This window comes from Zychaea mexicana (genome assembly GCF_025766255.1).
Source record: "Zychaea mexicana strain RSA 1403 chromosome Unknown BDB00scaffold_77, whole genome shotgun sequence".
Taxonomy (NCBI): Eukaryota; Fungi; Mucoromycota; class Mucoromycetes; order Mucorales; family Lichtheimiaceae; genus Zychaea; species Zychaea mexicana.
The window spans coordinates 93,442-112,343 of NW_026516740.1; the positions used below are offsets into that span (position 1 = coordinate 93,442).

Below are 18,902 nucleotides of genomic sequence, written 5' to 3' on the forward strand. Positions count from 1 at the left end.
ATATGTTTTTCTTAAATGCATCCAAAAACCTTCCATACTGTTAGTATATATTGTTGAATCATTTGGATCCACAAAATATTTCAAATGATCAACTGCTTTATGAATATATCCCATCTTGTTTAAGCTTGTATAAGATCGTAAACCATCAGTGATTATAGTTGTTCCTTGATAAACTTGATCCTTGATTATTGGTAATAATGTTGACATTTTTCGATTTTGAATAGGCACCAAAAAGAACAGATTTGAATTTCTTTGATAACCGCCTAATATCCACATATGTTTTCTGTATCGTTTATGCTTTGCAGTAGTAATTTCTGTTTTGCCAAAACAGCATTCATCGATTTCAACAACTTCATCTTGTTCACAATTACATTTTTCCATAACTCTTGATTGTTAAGGATCCATGTTTTTATCGCAAAGCGTATTTTTGAATATAATCGTGTAACTGTTTCATCATCGATTCCCATTTGTAGAGACACTTTTATAAGAGAAGGATCTATATAAAAAACAAGTTAATATTATATATGTTATATTATAAAAGATACATACCAATCATCCATTGACGTAATAGTTCTACTATTTGTATTGGTCGTAGATTTGTTTTTTCAAATAATGTTTCGGCAAATACACCTTTTCTAATATTATCTAGATAACAATAAAATCGATATCTTTGATAATATTTTCCAATGGATAATGGTTTTTCGCATTTTTTATAAATAAAAGGTTTTATAAGTCCTTACTTTTGTAAATAGATTATAGCTTGTTCATCGTCGTAAAGTGTTCGAAATAGTGTTTCATTTGATTTAAACATTTTGATAAAGAAAAAGAAAAAAAGTGTTTTATGAAAAATCAAAAAAAAAAAATTTATATAACTTTATATATTTTGTGTAACTTACCAAAGAACGCTTGTAACCTTAATTTGCCTCATTTGGTGACGCACCAGTAAATTTTCTCATCCCGCCACGCGTCAATATGATAACCCCTCGCAGTCCGCTCCTCTTTTAATATAACAGGCTACACTGATTTACTATTGCAAGAAAGACAAAATAAACTTACTGATGATTCACAAAATATGTCGGCTGAGCCGTGAAGGGATAAGACTAGAAGATTTGAGCGGGAAATATAGACCTAATGAACTTGTTAGAAAAAAAGTTAATTTCAGGTCTGCTCCAGTCACACTGTGGGTTGAATCTGGTTATTTCTGGTTCCAGAATTGACCAGAGCCAGAATCAAACAGAAATTGACTAGAGCTGGAATCAATCAGAAATTGACTAGTAATCACCAGCAGAACCATAAATGACCAGATTCAAGGAACATGAACAACCAGTATCTATCAGAAAGTATAAAACCATAAAAGACCAGATAGTATCAGAATACAAATAACCATATATTACCAGATTTTATCAGAATAAGAGGAACCAAGAATAACCAGAAAATGTTACTTAAATTCTGAGCGGTATCATGATAGTGTAACTATTTATTTCTAGATAATTACTCTTTGTATTTAATAACGCAGGCCTTCTTGTTGTGTGATTGATGGTACAATAATGCATTGTTAAGGATATGGAACAAGAGGGACGGATATAAAAAGTCGTATCTATATACTCTCGTAATCTATGTGGTATTGACGATGAATTAGCTGCCATTGCTATCGTTGGTCATTGTTTGGCTTATTAAAACACTTACAGTTATGAATGTCGTGCCGTTTTCGACCTGCGGCCACGCGAAATCGGTGGCGTTCGTTTCTTTCCCTTGCCGCCTCTTCCTTGTTGCTTATCTTTGGGCGGCGTCATTTGTTGTTAGCTACAGTTATAAACCAGTCTTAAGCAAAAACAAATAGGCAGGTAATAATAAATACTGTTATCATAATGGCTTTTTCATTACCTTCGCGTTTCTTTGCCTTCCTCGTCGCCGTTTTTGGTGAAATTTCGCCATGCTTGACGTACAAATGACGAGCACCCCCGTGATTGACGCAACGGCCCATTGGTACGTTGGCATGTTCTATGGCAAGCTGCTCAACCTCGATGATGCATTTATCAAGTAAGGATTGCTTGATCGATTTCAACGGAACTTTTTTTTCCTCTTCTCTAGAGCATAGTAGCTCATCTTTTAATCTTGTTATGGCTCCTTTGACGACGCTTTTTGTTAGATATTCATGGCCAACTCAGCAGCCGCTCCCTCCAATCCACCTGCTTGCTGTATAACTAGGTACATGACATGCTCCTTCTTAATATTATGTGCTTTAGGCTCCTTTATCAAATCGACCGTGGTAATGGGTGTAGTTGCTGTCTTTTCAACTTGTTGCTGCTGCTGGTTACTATTCAACTTCAACATTTCCAATATTTCAGTGTAGATCACTTCTATACGCTACTGACGGGTCATTGAGTTCGTCTATGCGGTTACAAAAGACTAAATACGGGCCTTGTTGATCAGCAAAAACCATGGGTTTGTTCAAGGTTAAATCATAGCTTTGTGTGTGCATCGTGGTTTTGCGGGTTGAAAATGAGAAAGAAATGTAGATAAAAGGGGCACATAACTCAAGAGAATCAACAATAATTAAAATATGTAGGGCATAGTGATAGGACGTGCGTACTTGATAAAAATTTAATGAATGAAACTGATTGAAGGGTAATGCATAGCAAACAATCTCCTTTATCAGTGTCCATATTTTATACTTCATGCACGCTGACAGATGCGTTTCTGTTTTAAAGTTGAGTATACTTAACAAGAATATACAAGAAATAACCATTTCAACAAGAGTGACTGATCTGGTTGTCTTGTACCTTTTTTTGTATCTGTCATAAAGCTATAATTAACCATAAACAACCATATTTAACAATCCACTACTGGTCGTCACCAGATTTAACCAGATTTCACCAATATCCACAAGAATCAACCAAATGTTTTCCCACAGTGTTAGGTATATGTATTTTGATAGTGAGTCAATCGGGTATTTATAATAAAATTACAACTTCTAACTTGCTTTTGGCTTTTTGTTTTCTGAGAAAAAGATCTTGGGGCTGTCTGGATCAAATTGGTAATTCATAATAGCTTCAAATCTTCTTTTCGTACTTTTATCGGTCGAAGCAACAATTTCGTTTGCAGCTGTGATAATGTATTTCTATTTGACAGTGAAATATATATTAGTATTTATCTCTGATAGCCTTGAAGTCTATATGGAACCAATAGAAGCAGTAACAACTAACGGAGTAATTTAGTAGAAGATAAATGCTGCCTTGTGTAATGAATTCATCGAGCTCAGCTAATGTTGTTGGCAATACGACGTAATTATTTGATACTTTGGACGCCACAAATACATCTTGAGTTTTAGCCACACTATACAAGTATGCGCGAAGGCCTAGGAAAACATTAAGTTAATACACGTATTATGGTGACTAAAACATGCTTTTCTTTACACTTTTTCCCTCCGTCCATAATAATAACGTCCATGATCAAAGGATTCGTATTGCTTCCAACGCCAATATCCACACCGAGCCATTTTCTTAATTGCGACATGATGCAAACATTTGTGACGATATTCTTGGCTTGTTGTTCGATCACGATATCAAACTCGGCATTTCCATTCTTATGCTCGTTCGCTGCTAACTCGACACAACTTTCTTCCCCGTCTTCAGACTGTGTTATTAGAAACATGTCAATTTTACGACCAGATGATACAGTGGCAAGGGCGTCAATCATTTCGCTTCTTGTTGCTTCGGATACTACTTTGCCACTGAAGACCCCATATGTATTAGTTTGTTTACGTTTATCATCACAAGTTGTCTTCAGCTCCAGTTACTTATGTTCTTACATGTACATTGGTACCTCTGAATAACACACGCATTATATACTGCCATCTCACAAAGGACTCGTTTATGCTATACTTGTACTTGTTATCAAAGTCGAATTGTATCATATCAAATCTAAAAATGACGATTACATAAGAATACATAAAATGGATCGACAGTGATATGATTTTTCATTGCAAATAACAAATAACTTAACAAGTAGCCAAAGATATCGTATATCTTTAATTTTTTGTGCAGGCTGTCTTTTTTTGTACAGGCTGTCTTTTTTGTGCAGGCTGTTTGTGCAGGCTGTCTTTTTTTTTGTGTAGGCTGTTTGTACAGGCTGTCTTTTTCTGTGCAGGCTGTTTATGCAGGCTGTCTTTTTTTTTGTGCAGGCTGTTTGTACAGGCTGTCTTTTTCTGTGCAGGCTGTTTGTGCAGGCTGTCTTTTTTTTTGTGCAGGCTGTCGTTTTTTTTATGTAGGCTGTTTGTGTAGGCTGTCTTTTTTTTTTGTGCAGGCTGTCTTTTTTTTTGTGCAGGCTGTTTGTGTAGGTTGTCTTTTTTTTTTGTGCAGGCTGTCTTTTTTTTTGTGCAGGCTGTTTGTGCAGGCCGTCTTTTTTTTTTGTGCAGGCTGTCTTTTTTTGTGCAGGCTGTTTGTGCAGGCTGTTTGTACAGGCTGTCTTTTTTTTTGTGCAGGCTGTTTGTGCAGGCTGTCTTTTTTTTTTTTGTGCAGGCTGTTTGTGCAGGCTGTCTTTTTTTTTGTGTAGGCTGTTTGTGCAGGCTATCTTTTTTTTTGTGCAGGCTGTTTGTATAGGCTGTCTTTTTTTTTGTGCAGGCTGTCTTTTTTTTTGTGCAGGCTGTCTTTTCTACTGGAGATTTAGCTGTATACTCGCCATCTTCCAACATTTCTAGCTTTTTTTTAAGTATGTAAACACGAGCTCCCACAATACGACCGCCTTCGTATTTCTATACACACATACACAATGACATCATAAGTAAAATCACCTTCCATACTTCTGTTATACCCGATATACTTACGCTTAATACACTCTTCACTGTTGTAGTTGCGATAGGATCACCCATGCATTTTTTGCTCATTTCATCTTTCTTCAGGATGTTGGCCAAATGCTCGAATCTGTTTTTATCAAGATAGTCCTCGATGGGGATTGTCTTGTCTGTCGAGACGGTATTAATGATGCCGGAAAGACCAAGCCTGCACAAAAAAACACATTAGACTACCCATTAGCTATATTGAACGATAAAAAAAATATGACCACTCACTGCAGAGGTCTGTTGACGGTTTTGAGTAATCTATCTTGCTTTATGAACTCAAGACAATACTTGAAAAGATATTGCTGATATCCATCAACAGTATGAACGTCACGAATATTGGGAATGGCTGGATTCAGTCCCTTTTTCTAATAAATGACAAAACAGGCGTTAAAATGCGTTTTCTTTGGTTCGAATTAAGCGTAAGTAATATAAATTATTAGAGTACCTTATCTTTTATGTATTCTTTTAGCGGGTCCAAGAGAGACGTGTCAATAATGGTAGGAACATTGCACAACTTTGCATAGTAACAGTAAGAATAATAGAAGTAATGAATATAAAATAAACAACGAGTCAAGATAACTATTTAAAGTTTTATCAAAAACAAATACCTCTGTATCAACAACAACAGCTTCACTACTTGCATTACTGCTACTATGTATTGCGCTCCAGTGTTTTGCCTTCGACATATAGTTAGCATATATTGAAATTAAAATACTCGTTTTTGTGGAAGCTTTAGTTTAAACACACCTTTTCAGTTGACATTTTCACCCAAGCGATTGCTTCTACATTGGCAGTGTAGAAAGTCTATAGTGAAAAAAGTGGCAATCAGAAAACTATCTTTTTCATATACATACATATATGTATTATATTGAAGGAAAGTTATAAATCACTTATGTTCTTCAAATTTTTACTGGCAGCACTATTGAACACCTGTTTGAAACTGGACTTGAGATCTTCTGGATTGACGACGTCTGGCTTGTACTCGTATATAAGAGGTGTATGGGAATCAATAAATTTAGAGAGCTTTGCGTAGTGCATTGAGCACTTGCATGCATCCAAATAACTTTCGAGTTTATTTGTAGAGAGAAGCAACAGTGAGTTTTTTATACATACATCACAAATGTGAAATAAACCACTTACCATCAAATTCTGTTGGCATGGCATTGAAGAAGGAAGACAAAGGTTGTTACAAGGTAAAGGTTGCTGCGTAATGTAGTTTTGAACGGGTTTCTTAATTTGGGCAAGAAGCGGCAAATGGTAATTTTAAAAGAGCAATGATATTTAAATTTTATCTAAATTTGCATAATATTTCTTTTAAAAATTGAATTTTTATAATATATATAAAACTAATATCAAAATGGAAGAGACACATAAAAAATTTACATCAAAAATAAAAAGATCAATTATAATTAATTTTATGATTGAAAACAATATTAAAAATGTTAATATTCTATATGATGAAAAAAATAAACAAATTGATTTTGAAATATCATATAATAATGAAAATGGTCAACAAGAAGAAAAATATCAAGAATATTATAAAATAACAAAAAGAAGAGGAAGTAAAAGAAAAAAATACAATAATAATAAAACAAAAAATTTATCAACACCATCTGTTACAGATAATAGTTCATTAGAAGGTAATGATATTAGTAAGTAATGAAAATTATAATAGAGAAAAAAATATTGATGAGCTATTAACAGATAAAAGTGAAATAGAAGATAATAACAATGATAGTAATAAACGAAGTCTTTCAAATCTTAGTACTCCTAATATTAGTAATACTAAAAAGAAAAGATATAATAATAATAATAAATGTAGGAATTTTGAATATAATAGATGCTATGTAAAAGAAGATAGTAATAGAACATATTGTGAATATTGTTTAGAAGATGGTTATTATACAGATGATGGTAATTCAGATGATAATAGTTCAGATGATAATAATTCAGATGATAGCAATTCAGATGATGATAAAGAAATAATGATAGCAATAACATTAATAAAAATTTTCAAAGAGATGAATATTGTTTACAATTATTATACAATATATTAATGTATGAAAAGAAATTATTAAGTAAAAATAATACCAATAAATTAAAAAATGTGGATATAATATTTGATAGAATAAAGAGTATTTTTATTAATCTTGGATTTCTATTTGATTTTCATTATAATACATAATAACTGTTTTTAACATTTCAAACAAATTATGATGATATCTTTTTCTAAAAGCATAATCTAAAAATACAATGTATATAGCTCAGAATCTTTTTTTATATTGGGCATATGTTTTTCTTAAATGCATCCAAAAACCTTCCATACTGTTAGTATATATTGTTGAATCATTTGGATCCACAAAATATTTCAAATGATCAACTGCTTTATGAATATATCCCATCTTGTTTAAGCTTGTATAAGATCGTAAACCATCAGTGATTATAGTTGTTCCTTGATAAACTTGATCCTTGATTATTGGTAATAATGTTGACATTTTTCGATTTTGAATAGGCACCAAAAAGAACAGATTTGAATTTCTTTGATAACCGCCTAATATCCACATATGTTTTCTGTATCGTTTATGCTTTGCAGTAGTAATTTCTGTTTTGCCAAAACAGCATTCATCGATTTCAACAACTTCATCTTGTTCACCAATTACATTTTTCCATAACTCTTGATTGTTAAGGATCCATGTTTTTATCGCAAAGCGTATTTTTGAATATAATCGTGTAACTGTTTCATCATCGATTCCCATTTGTAGAGACACTTTTATAAGAGAAGGATCTATATAAAAAACAAATTAATATTATATATGTTATATTATAAAAGATACATACCAATCATCCATTGACGTAATAGTTCTACTATTTGTATTGGTCGTAGATTTGTTTTTTCAAATAATGTTTCGGCAAATACACCTTTTCTAATATTATCTAGATAACAATAAAATCGATATCTTTGATAATATTTTCCAATGGATAATGGTTTTTCGCATTTTTTATAAATAAAAGGTTTTATAAGTCCTTACTTTTGTAAATAGATTATAGCTTGTTCATCGTCGTAAAGTGTTCGAAATAGTGTTTCATTTGATTTAAACATTTTGATAAAGAAAAAGAAAAAAAGTGTTTTATGAAAAATCAAAAAAAAAAATTTATATAACTTTATATATTTTGTGTAACTTACCAAAGAACGCTTGTAACCTTAATTTGCCTCATTTGGTGACGCACCAGTAAATTTTCTCATCCTGCCACGCGTCAATATGATAACCCCTCGCAGTCCGCTCCTCTTTTAATATAACAGGCTACACTGATTTACTATTGCAAGAAAGACAAAATAAACTTACTGATGATTCACAAAATATGTCGGCTGAGCCGTGAAGGGATAAGACTAGAAGATTTGAGCGGGAAATATAGACCTAATGAACTTGTTAGAAAAAAAGTTAATTTCAGGTCTGCTCCAGTCACACTGTGGGTTGAATCTGGTTATTTCTGGTTCCAGAATTGACCAGAGCCAGAATCAAACAGAAATTGACTAGAGCTGGAATCAATCAGAAATTGACTAGTAATCACCAGCAGAACCATAAATGACCAGATTCAAGGAACATGAACAACCAGTATCTATCAGAAAGTATAAAACCATAAAAGACCAGATAGTATCAGAATACAAATAACCATATATTACCAGATTTTATCAGAATAAGAGGAACCAAGAATAACCAGAAAATGTTACTTAAATTCTGAGCGGTATCATGATAGTGTAACTATTTATTTCTAGATAATTACTCTTTGTATTTAATAACGCAGGCCTTCTTGTTGTGTGATTGATGGTACAATAATGCATTGTTAAGGATATGGAACAAGAGGGACGGATATAAAAAGTCGTATCTATATACTCTCGTAATCTATGTGGTATTGACGATGAATTAGCTGCCATTGCTATCGTTGGTCATTGTTTGGCTTATTAAAACACTTACAGTTATGAATGTCGTGCCGTTTTCGACCTGCGGCCACGCGAAATCGGTGGCGTTCGTTTCTTTCCCTTGCCGCCTCTTCCTTGTTGCTTATCTTTGGGCGGCGTCATTTGTTGTTAGCTACAGTTATAAACCAGTCTTAAGCAAAAACAAATAGGCAGGTAATAATAAATACTGTTATCATAATGGCTTTTTCATTACCTTCGCGTTTCTTTGCCTTCCTCGTCGCCGTTTTTGGTGAAATTTCGCCATGCTTGACGTACAAATGACGAGCACCCCCGTGATTGACGCAACGGCCCATTGGTACGTTGGCATGTTCTATGGCAAGCTGCTCAACCTCGATGATGCATTTATCAAGTAAGGATTGCTTGATCGATTTCAACGGAACTTTTTTTTCCTCTTCTCTAGAGCATAGTAGCTCATCTTTTAATCTTGTTATGGCTCCTTTGACGACGCTTTTTGTTAGATATTCATGGCCAACTCGGCAGCCGCTCCCTCCAATCCACCTGCTTGCTGTATAACTAGGTACATGACATGCTCCTTCTTAATATTATGTGCTTTAGGCTCCTTTATCAAATCGACCGTGGTAATGGGTGTAGTTGCTGTCTTTTCAACTTGTTGCTGCTGCTGGTTACTATTCGACTTCAACATTTCCAATATTTCAGTGCAGATCACTTCTATACGCTACTGACGGGTCATTGAGTTCGTCTATGCGGTTACAAAAGACTAAATACGGGCCTTGTTGATCAGCAAAAACCATGGGTTTGTTCAAGGTTAAATCATAGCTTTGTGTGTGCATCGTGGTTTTGCGGGTTGAAAATGAGAAAGAAATGTAGAAAAAAGGGGCACATAACTCAAGAGAATTGGCATTAATTAAAATATGTATGCAAATGCAGGTACACGCATTCAGTTATAGGACGTGCATACTTAACAAAAATATAATAAAACTGATTGAAAGGTATTGTTTCTTAAACTTCTCAACATGATTTGCCCAAAGTGCACTCTAAATTTTATCAAAAACAAACATTATGCTCATATGCGAACTTGCTTAAGCCCACCAACAAATAATAGCCGACAAGAAAGCTCTACAGCACCAAATGCTACAAGCGAATCTTTAAATAATTTACAACAGCAGACCGCTTTTATTGCTGACATTGTGCATCACACTGAACCTGTTTAGAGTAGTAGCAAAACAAGATATATGTATGTCGATGAAGAACAGATAAGCTTACTTAACGATAGTGGTTCATCCAGCGAAAGCGACACCAGTGATGATCTGGCCTATGATATGGACGACTTTTGCGCAGAAGTAGACAACAACTCTAGCAATAACGAATCAGAGGATATCAATGACAATACCATCTTCTATGATGTTTCGAATTCGACATCCATACCTGAAAATGTCATACGTGACATGCGGCTTTGGCATCTCATAGAAAGGTTCAATGTTCCAAGAGCATGCTCCGAAAATGCACGCTGACAAACTCGCTTTAAGTTGAGTATACTTAACAAGAAAATACCAGAAATAACCAGAAATAACCAGGGTGACCGATCTGGTTGTCTTGTAGTTTTTTTGTATCTGTAATAAAACTAGAAATAACCATATTTAACCATATTTAACAATCCCAGTACTCGTTGTCACCAGATTTAACCAGATTTCACCAATATCTACCAGAATTAACCAAATTTTTTCCCACAGTGTCCAGCGAAGAATAATTACACCTTTTCTGGCTCCTCTTCATAGCATACTGCTCTGAAGCGAGCTGGACAGCCAATCTTTTTGATCTTTGGCGGATACGGATCGACTTTAACGCACCACCTTTGACACGATCGTTGCGCACACGGACGCCTCCAGAACGATGGCAAACATAACGCTCGGACCATTTCACTTTTCTTTTACAAGCTCTTTTGGCAGGGTGGATGTCTATAAGTGATGTTATATCGTGAGATAGATTAATGCAGGTACAAAATAAATTTTTCCTTATTTGTATTCATTGTTGATTTATTGTACCTCTACTTTCTTCTACTTCGTTTTCCTCAACAACTTCTCCCGAAATCTTCGCATCATTCGCTTGTTGGATCTTGATGGCATTGCTTTCACAGATCAGAATCCCTTTGCCCTTTCGGTGGTCTTTTCTCACCCAGCAATGACCAGACACTTGAGGTGCGCGCTCGATCGTCGCTCTATAGGTAGCAATCGGTAGCCACTCTGGAACACTCTCGTTTTCGAGGTCGAGAATAATAGGCGCGTTGCTGTTGGTGTTAGACATTGCGTGTTTTTTAATAGCATTAGTAGAAAAGCTAACAAAGTCTGTGTGAAGAGGGCGCTTGTTTATTTTTTTTTTATCTTTCTACTACAGACTATGCATAGGTCCGCGATTCTCATTTATTCATGATCATGCTTTAACAGAACGCACAAAGGTTTTGTATCATATTGACAATCGTCGTCACATGTTGCATTAACAAGAGATGCACAATTCCCTCCATATATGTATTACACTGTATTTTAGAGATGAAGGACCCATGTAGTATCAAAGAGACATCTTATAAAATAGCTTTATTTATATACTATTTTTTAACGGCACATTACAACCATAACTTTAGGTAGGTTTTATACCTACACTCCTACACTTCTAATATATATACCATAAGCATAAATATGGTACTTACGTCTTTTTGTCTCTATGATGCATTGACAGGTACGTTTATCTTTGGTTCTAAAGGGAATAGAGAGCGTTAGTATATTGCTAATCGCATTCGACGCTTGTTCACATATCATGTTTTCTATTCTTTACCTAAACGGCCCTCTTCCTTGAACACGATCTTCATTCACAACGCGCGGCTGAAAGATCTAACCTTTGACTGATCTTGCCTATAATAAGCACATCGTTGAGAATATAGCACGAATGCACTTTAACCAAAAAAAAAAGCATACCCGTTATGAACCACAGCTACAATATTAGCTGGCCGCCATCGTTCAATGATCGTTCATTCCATCGTGAATTATAACAGTGTGTCGAAATCCCAATGTCCTAAGTCAAAATGCCCGATGTCCAAGAGCGAGATCTCAAGAGATCGGCGGTTAAACAAAGCTCCTTCACAGTGTATAGCTTTAAACCTTTTGTCCCCTTTTTCTCCCCTTTAACCCTTGGATCATCCACTGCTTCAAATGGCCACTTCATTGCTGCTGAGATCTTTGAGGTAGAATTGTCAGTGTGTTTGTAGAAGGAGTCGTGCTTTGTCCCGCCAGTACTTTGTTGTTGTCTTTTCCCTTCGTTTTTTTTCAAATGTCTGCTGTAAACTGTTCTCCATTCTATTCATTGGCATTTCCAACTTGGCGGCATGCATCTATCTCTAATGATCGTGTACGTCTTTTCTTGATGATTGTGTAGTGACTGTTAATGACTAGTACTCTTTTTTTCTGGTTGGTAAATAAAAGGCGCTGCTTAAAGCACTGGCGCACCACACGCTGTGACTCTTTATTGCTAGCCTTGTTAGCCTTGTTAGCCTTGTTAGCCTTGTTTAAGAGTTCGTTAGTGTGCCTACATATCAACTAGGGCGTCACTTCTTTTAATCTGCCAAGTTTGCTGAGCAAATACGGTTCATCATATTTAAAACCGGGCGAAATAGCGTCGTGAAGTGCGTTCTGGATGTGTAGTTGACGTCCAGCTTCTGCACAGTTAGATGTCACATTTCGGCTCATATCGATGAGTTTATTGATGAGTATATATGTGTGTTTGCTATGCGAGCCCGGTTCAATACATAAATAATAATGATGCCAGAGGGTTGACAGGTACACGGTACTCAAGTGTTTAATATACCTGGGTTCTTAACATCTTTTGGAGGGTTCTTGCCGGGTCTTTCTCTTTCTCTTTTTTTCTAAAGGCCTTTGGTAGAAAGACGCTTTTCTGGGGCGTGCCTGCCAGATGTGTTTCTCCAGTTATTTCTGTTTTTCGGTGGTGTCATATATAAGTAATAGCTTTTCAACCTCATCTCCTCTTATATATTCATAAATACCTTCTCTGTTTCATTATCTGATCTTGTCATTGACACATAAGGGAATGTATCACGACACATCTTTATCGGTATCGAGTTCCGTGCTAACGATATGGTACGGATCTTCGTTTTTGATAGATTTTTCTTCCATGCTTTCTTTGGGCTCTTACTGCTCTTTTTCATCATTGTCAAGTGGTAGTGCCACGGCAGTTGTTTTTTTTAGTGCATAGTATTGGGGTGTAGGTGGCGTACCTAGTAGTATTGTTGAGCCTATCTCGAAAAAGAGACAGTGACAGAAGCTGCTTCTATACTTCGACTAAGTGCAATCACTACACCAAGAAATTCTTGGCTAGACAAATCACTTCGATGGCAAAGGCCTTTTCCATTTTAGGATAATTGAACGGCACTTGACTTTCATCAGCTTCTTCTGCAACTACAGTAATATTATTAAAGATATTTGGACCGCCATGATAATAAAAAGGGACGCCATCATGAAAAGTAGTAGGCGCCATCATGGAAATTATTAGACACCAAGTTGAGAAAAACTCTGCGCCGTGTTAAAAGCATCGTCTGTCATCCGTTATTTTCTCGAGCGCCAAGTTGAAAGTTGAAAGTCAAATTCCGCCATGTTAAAAAAACGGGATGCCATCTATTACTTGAAATCGAAATCCGATATTTAACAAAACGTGTAACATGATGGCAATGATGACGCTCAATCGAAGCTTTTTCTTTGTGTTTAATTACATAGCGTCACTGGCAGAACAGAAAAACCGTGTGAATAATCAAGTCGTATCACGAGTCTGTTGGATTGGATGCTTTATTTCGTAGCAATGGTCAAAATCTCTGCCATTTTCAACAAAAACTGGTCGTATCCATACTGACTTAGGAGCTGAAGCCCTACTGGGAAGCCTTCCGATTGTCCAAACGGTACACTGATTGCAGGAATACCGGCAAGACTTGCAGGAATTGTCATGACATCGTTCACATATGTATCCACCGCCCCGTTGTGTTTTTCTATAGTGCCATCCTTGTTATCCGAATCAGGCAGACAATCTTCTATTGTTGGTGCTGGCGACATGGCGCAGGGTGTCAAGAGCACGTGGACGCCACCATCCATTTGTTGCATTCCTGATGACTTTTGTAGTACATTGGCTTGGCTAAATACACCATCAAAATCTTGTTGAACAAGTCTTCGTGCTTTTTGCGCAGGTAAAAAGGTCTTGTCATAGGTCCTATTTGTTTTATTTGCGATTTTAGCCAGCTATTCTTCTTTTCAAAGCATATTACTTGTGTTTAGTTTACCCTGCTGTTAATAGATGTGTGCCCAACATAATGCGACGTTTGACTTCAGAACCAAATCCTTCTGCTCTTGTGTCTGCATAGAGAAACCCATCTTCTTGCTTTAAAACAGCCTTGCTACGACGCCCTATAATAAAAATTATAACGGAGGCAATGTTGCAGGACAAAGAGTCAGTCTTGAACTTTTTTTTCAAAGGAAGATAGCGGGCACGACGAAATAGGAGAGAGAGAAAGAAATACTACTGCCACTACTAACCATAGCGAACACCATCATAACGTGCCAGATTGGAACTTGCTTCTGCCAATGCAATGGTGAAATATGCCGGAAGAGCGAACCTTGTCATTGGTAAAGAGACAGGTACGATCGATGCCCCTCGTTCTTCGAAAAATCGAATGCCGTCGCGCCAAATATCTACGACAGCCGCAGACAAAGGATCTACATAGTACTCTTGAGGTACGCCAACTACTAGCCCTGATAAATCATCGGCTGTGGAAGGAGACCAGCGTAAAGCTAATTCTTGATCCGCGACATCTATACGTTTCCTAAAGGTATCTGGCATGGATGTAGGATCTTGAGCATCATAGCTAGAAATGGCATCTATATGCATACATATTTTTGGCGAGTGCCAAAACGGATTAAGTCGACAAATATATATCGGTTTCATTCAACAGTGACAGATTTAATGTTACCGTAGACTAGTCGAGCACTTGACACATCCTGAGCTAAGATGCCAACGGTATCTAAAGAATTGGCATATGTCACTAATCCATGTCTTGAGCACCGACCATAGGATGGCTTATAACCAACGACACCACAATAAGAGGCAGGCAATCGCACAGAACCACCTGTATCCGAGCCTAATGCACTTTAACAGTATATTCTTATGAGCTATATATACATTGTATGAGCACCCACTTGCTGCAAACACCCTTCCCCCCCTTTCACAAAACTGCTTACGCGATGCACATCCCAGAAGCTACAGCAGCTGCACTTCCGCCCGAAGAACCGCCTGCCACTCGTCTTTTGATTCCATCGTGATTAGTTTTGTCGTGGGGATTGACTGCCGTTCCATAATGACTAAAGATATTGGCCGCTCTATTTTATAAAGAGGGATTGTTTGTATGTGTCAGCATCACATCATCATCATCATCGTCGGTCGCGCCACACATTTGCGAAACTATTAAATTATATTTCCATTTACCCCATGCCAAACTCGTCCATATTTGTTTTGCCCATAATGATAGCGCCTGCTTTCCTTAACCGCTGGACAACTGTAGCATCATAAGGTGAGGTGAATCCTAAGGAAACAAGAAAAGAAAGAAAAAACGGGGTGTTAAGACATACATATATTCAACAACACGGTAAAAGGAAGCCTCACCTTCCAGAATTCTCGACCCACAGGTTGTAGGTAGTGTCTTTGTGCAAAAGTTATCCTTGATACCGATCGGTGCTCCATCCAAAGGCCCTAAGGATGTTCCTGAAGATGTTTTATCAGTAAAAGAATTTTGTATTACATATAACTTATACACGCTTCTATGTACCTTGATTTTGTCGTTGAGCTGATTGGTTTCCGAGATCCTGTAAGGTCCGGTGTTCCTCGACAGCAACAAAGGCATTGACACGGTCATTGTGTAATCGCACGTTATCTATTGCTTGATTGCACGTGGAAATGGCTCTTGTCTATTTGTTTTTAATGAGGAACTACGATTGTCTTTTTTACTTGGCATACATTCCTCAACTCACGTATTGTTCTTGTTGTTGGACGAATGACCGTCGAATTAAGAACGATGGCCGTGTCAACATTTAGCTTTATAAAACCAAGTATTGACAGAATAAAGTACCGAAAATTTAATCAAGGGGTTGATACGACGGGCGATAAACTACGATGGATTTGATATGAAGGGAATGAAAGGGTTTATTCTTTTTCTATTGCTTTGGTCGCAAAACGTGCCGGTATACACATGCTATTATCTATAATTCTGTCTCCTTTTGTCGTTCCTGTTCTTGTTGCTGCTTCTCCTCTTCTTCTTCTTTCTCTACACTTTTACTTAACAAATTGACAATCTTGGGCTGTTCGTAACCAGAATGTCGCTTTAATCCCAAACTGACTGACAAAACCTATGTAAAAAAAGGATAAAGTTAGTGTTGTTTTCATTTTAGAGAATGGCTGCGAAACCAATGGCGGGAAGGAACCGAGAAAACGATGAACTACCTCGTCAAGGATCTTGCGCAGCTGGGCATTATCCTGTTCAACTAAAGCAAGACGCTCTTCGGTCGCCTTTTGTGCTTCGCAGGTCGTCTCCAACAATTTCTTTAATTTATCCGAATCCTCCTCTAAATTGTCCAACGCATCATCCACATAGCTGCGTCGGTTCTTGGCAGAGAAATGTGATCTAGGGAATTCGATAGTTTTTAGGAGAGAGTGTGTGGGAGCAAAAGTAACACGATTTCCTTCGTCCCATGTTTGCTAATAATATACCTCCAACTCTCTGCAATGATGATGGATGCTGCTACACCAAAAACAAACGATTCACTAAGGAAGTTCGCACCAGCATCTACAGCCCTATTCAATAGTATCTTTAGAGTCGATGTTTTTCCCTTGGAAACGAGCTTTACATCTTCTTTTTTTCATAGCTTGTTTACCTGGCATCGTTCAGAGGTCGAATAATTTCCTTTTTATAACCCAAAACGTTCATCTTTAGTGTCATTTCGAGTTTATGCGAGCGCTACATTCAATCGCAAAAGTTCAAAATCAGTTTTTTTTTGCTTCATTATTAATAGAGCTAATGCTTTTATTTTATTTCCTGAGTTTTATATGTACCTGCGCGACACCAATGCAAAAATCGCGAAAAGCGGCATGTTGTTTTGCTTGTGTCTTGATGGACGTAGCGACTGGCTTTGCAAGAGTTCTTTTTTTTATAAATAAAAGGTAGGAAGAGGAGGTGATGGTGACGGAGGTAAATGGTACTAGCTTTTGTCAATGAAAAAGGGAAATGGTGTCGAGAGAAAGAGAGCTCACCGTATTAATAAGGTTCCTAGCTTGAGAGTACTCATGTCAAAAACAATGGAAAAGTTTATAACGTTGAAAGCTGCTGCGCGAATTCAGAGACCCACAAAATGTTTGTTGCTCGGAGTTACTCTTCTATAAATTATCCCAAAAAAGCAAAAAGCAAAAAAGGTAAGGTTGAGAAGAGAGGTATTATGGCAATTGTTTATGATATGCGTGCAAAGAGAGAGAGAGAGACCAATAAAAAACAAAAGGATTTAACAGTGGAGGAGGGGTTTAGGAAAGGAAAGGGAGGTGTGGGGAGGAAGGGTTGAGCCAAGTAATAGAACAAACTTAAAAGAACATGGGATTAATTATCGTCAAATTTTCCAAGCAGTTTACTGTCCTCTCCATGCTTCTGGAGGCAAGTTTCGGGGAGGTGGCGGGTTGGTCATGTGTTGTTGCGATCGTGGGGGAGGCACACCATACGCGTATCCAGGTCTTTGCTGATGTTGCATCATATCTGACCGAGCATCCAAAGATGATGTCCGCATATGAGCAGCTGGGGCAGCTCCAGGCGGCATGACAGGGCGATAATTGCCAGGCGCTGGTGGTGCTCTTACAGGCTGCGGTGTCACTGTTCCGGTCCTATAGATAGGTCTTGGTGAGCCAGCAGCCATCACAGGCCGTTGTTGCTGTTGTTGTGAAGATGCAGTGGTGTATACGGGACGCTGATAATGATGGTACTGCGCGTTGGACGGAGATGGTCCCGGTCTATAGGAGGATGGGGGTCGTTGTTGCTGTTGTTGTGAGGGATATCCACCAGCATATGGTTGATGGCGCATACTGGGCGAAGATTGCGGTGGGCCTCCACTGCCTTGTTGATAGGCAGGGCGGGCTACCATACGCGGATCGTAAGGCCGCGAAGGGCGTGACGACGAGGACGACGCGACTCCGGCGTGATAATATTGAGAACCCCCATTACCGCCAGCAATACCGCTAGGAGAATGTGTACGTTCAATAGCTGGAGGAGGGGCCTGCGCATTATAGCCGTACGAAGCAGGAGGCTGTTGTTGCCAATGCTGTGCTTGTGCTTGTGCTTGTGCTTGTGCTTGTGCTTGTGCTTGTGATTGTGATTGTGATTGGGGTAGTGGTAGTGGTTGTTGTTGTTGCGACTGCTGTGGATAAGGACGATATGAGGGTTGTTGAGCTGGTACGGATGAATAATATTGTTGCTGCTGCTGCTGATAAGGCTGTTGCTGCTGTTGCTGTTGAAGTTCGCGGTGGTTTTGTTCCATAAGAGCAGCACCACTACTGCTGCCACCAGCTGGCTTTGGTGGTGAATGCGTAGGCGATGGCAAGTAATCCAAAAAGTCGACTACATCAGCAGCACTAGGCTCAGGTCCGAGATCGACTGCCGATTCACTATTGTTATCACTTTGATGGCCAGAAATATTTGTTGATGCCTGTTGTTGGTTTCGTTCGTCACTGTCGGCAAATTGCTCTAACAATGTCGCCTTTTTCTTTTCAAATCCTTTCTGAGTAATGTCGCCATCTTCTAGTTCCAGCTCGAGATTCTTGAGTTTCTCCAATAGCTCGTTAGGTAGATCTTGATCGGATTTAACTGTCATTCTCTTCCAAACACAATTCACAGACGCAGTAACAAAAAGATGAGTGAAGTTACGTTTGGAAAGAAAAAATAGAAACAGTCGCTTTTTTTGCGTTTTGCCCTGTTGCTGGGTTCCCCTTTTGCAACAGCAGGTGCTGCTATAATAAAAACTCTCTTGCGGGGGAGTTGGAATATTAGCT

The 18,902-nt window shown here is 37.7% G+C and overlaps 4 protein-coding genes across 4 annotated transcripts; all 4 read right to left on the bottom strand.

Moving 5' to 3' along the window:
* Nucleotides 1-2,974: 2,974 nt before the first annotated feature.
* On the bottom strand, nt 2,975-6,004 carry BDB00DRAFT_875733 (uncharacterized protein; the record flags this gene model as incomplete). Its single annotated transcript, XM_053127396.1, has 11 exons — nt 2,975-3,121; nt 3,207-3,358; nt 3,417-3,733; nt 4,677-4,753; nt 4,826-5,000; nt 5,069-5,205; nt 5,286-5,354; nt 5,449-5,517; nt 5,588-5,622; nt 5,752-5,821; nt 5,981-6,004. The coding sequence occupies 11 exons, from the start codon at nt 6,002-6,004 to the stop codon at nt 2,975-2,977; spliced, it is 1,272 nt and encodes a 423-aa protein (XP_052976297.1).
* A 7,167-nt stretch (nt 6,005-13,171) lies between these two features.
* On the bottom strand, nt 13,172-16,012 carry BDB00DRAFT_839830 (amidase signature domain-containing protein). The gene is made up of 9 exons (XM_053124733.1): nt 15,851-16,012; nt 15,649-15,787; nt 15,486-15,584; nt 15,309-15,405; nt 15,065-15,202; nt 14,797-14,972; nt 14,363-14,704; nt 14,110-14,233; nt 13,172-14,039 (listed from the first exon to the last, which is right to left on the bottom strand). Exons 1-9 carry the CDS (start codon nt 15,908-15,910, stop codon nt 13,625-13,627), a joined length of 1,590 nt encoding a protein of 529 aa, XP_052976298.1. The 5' UTR covers nt 15,911-16,012; the 3' UTR covers nt 13,172-13,624.
* Nucleotides 16,013-16,151: 139 nt separating this feature from the next.
* BDB00DRAFT_769603 (optic atrophy 3 protein-domain-containing protein) lies at nt 16,152-17,161 on the bottom strand (the record flags this gene model as incomplete). The annotated part of the gene is made up of 5 exons (XM_053119824.1): nt 16,152-16,500; nt 16,587-16,670; nt 16,751-16,833; nt 16,929-17,016; nt 17,127-17,161. The coding sequence occupies 5 exons, from the start codon at nt 17,159-17,161 to the stop codon at nt 16,152-16,154; spliced, it is 639 nt and encodes a 212-aa protein (XP_052976299.1).
* Nucleotides 17,162-17,266: 105 nt separating this feature from the next.
* On the bottom strand, nt 17,267-18,900 carry BDB00DRAFT_572329 (uncharacterized protein). Its single transcript, XM_053117907.1, has one exon. It carries the CDS (start codon nt 18,722-18,724, stop codon nt 17,492-17,494), a length of 1,233 nt encoding a protein of 410 aa, XP_052976300.1. The 5' UTR covers nt 18,725-18,900; the 3' UTR covers nt 17,267-17,491.
* Nucleotides 18,901-18,902: the final 2 nt, after the last annotated feature.

Bases quoted from the DNA above. Each gene is read 5' to 3' on its own strand.
- BDB00DRAFT_839830 (XM_053124733.1), bottom strand. From the start codon at position 15,910: ATGTTGACACGGCCATCGTTCTTAATTCGACGGTCATTCGTCCAACAA. The intron at 15,585-15,648 runs GTACATAGAAGC...AAACATCTTCAG, and splicing joins AGCTCAACGACAAAATCAAG to GAACATCCTTAGGGCCTTTG. The intron at 15,406-15,485 runs GTGAGGCTTCCT...TTGTTTCCTTAG, and splicing joins TGGGTCGAGAATTCTGGAAG to GATTCACCTCACCTTATGAT.
- BDB00DRAFT_572329 (XM_053117907.1), bottom strand. From the start codon at position 18,724: ATGACAGTTAAATCCGATCAAGATCTACCTAACGAGCTATTGGAGAAA.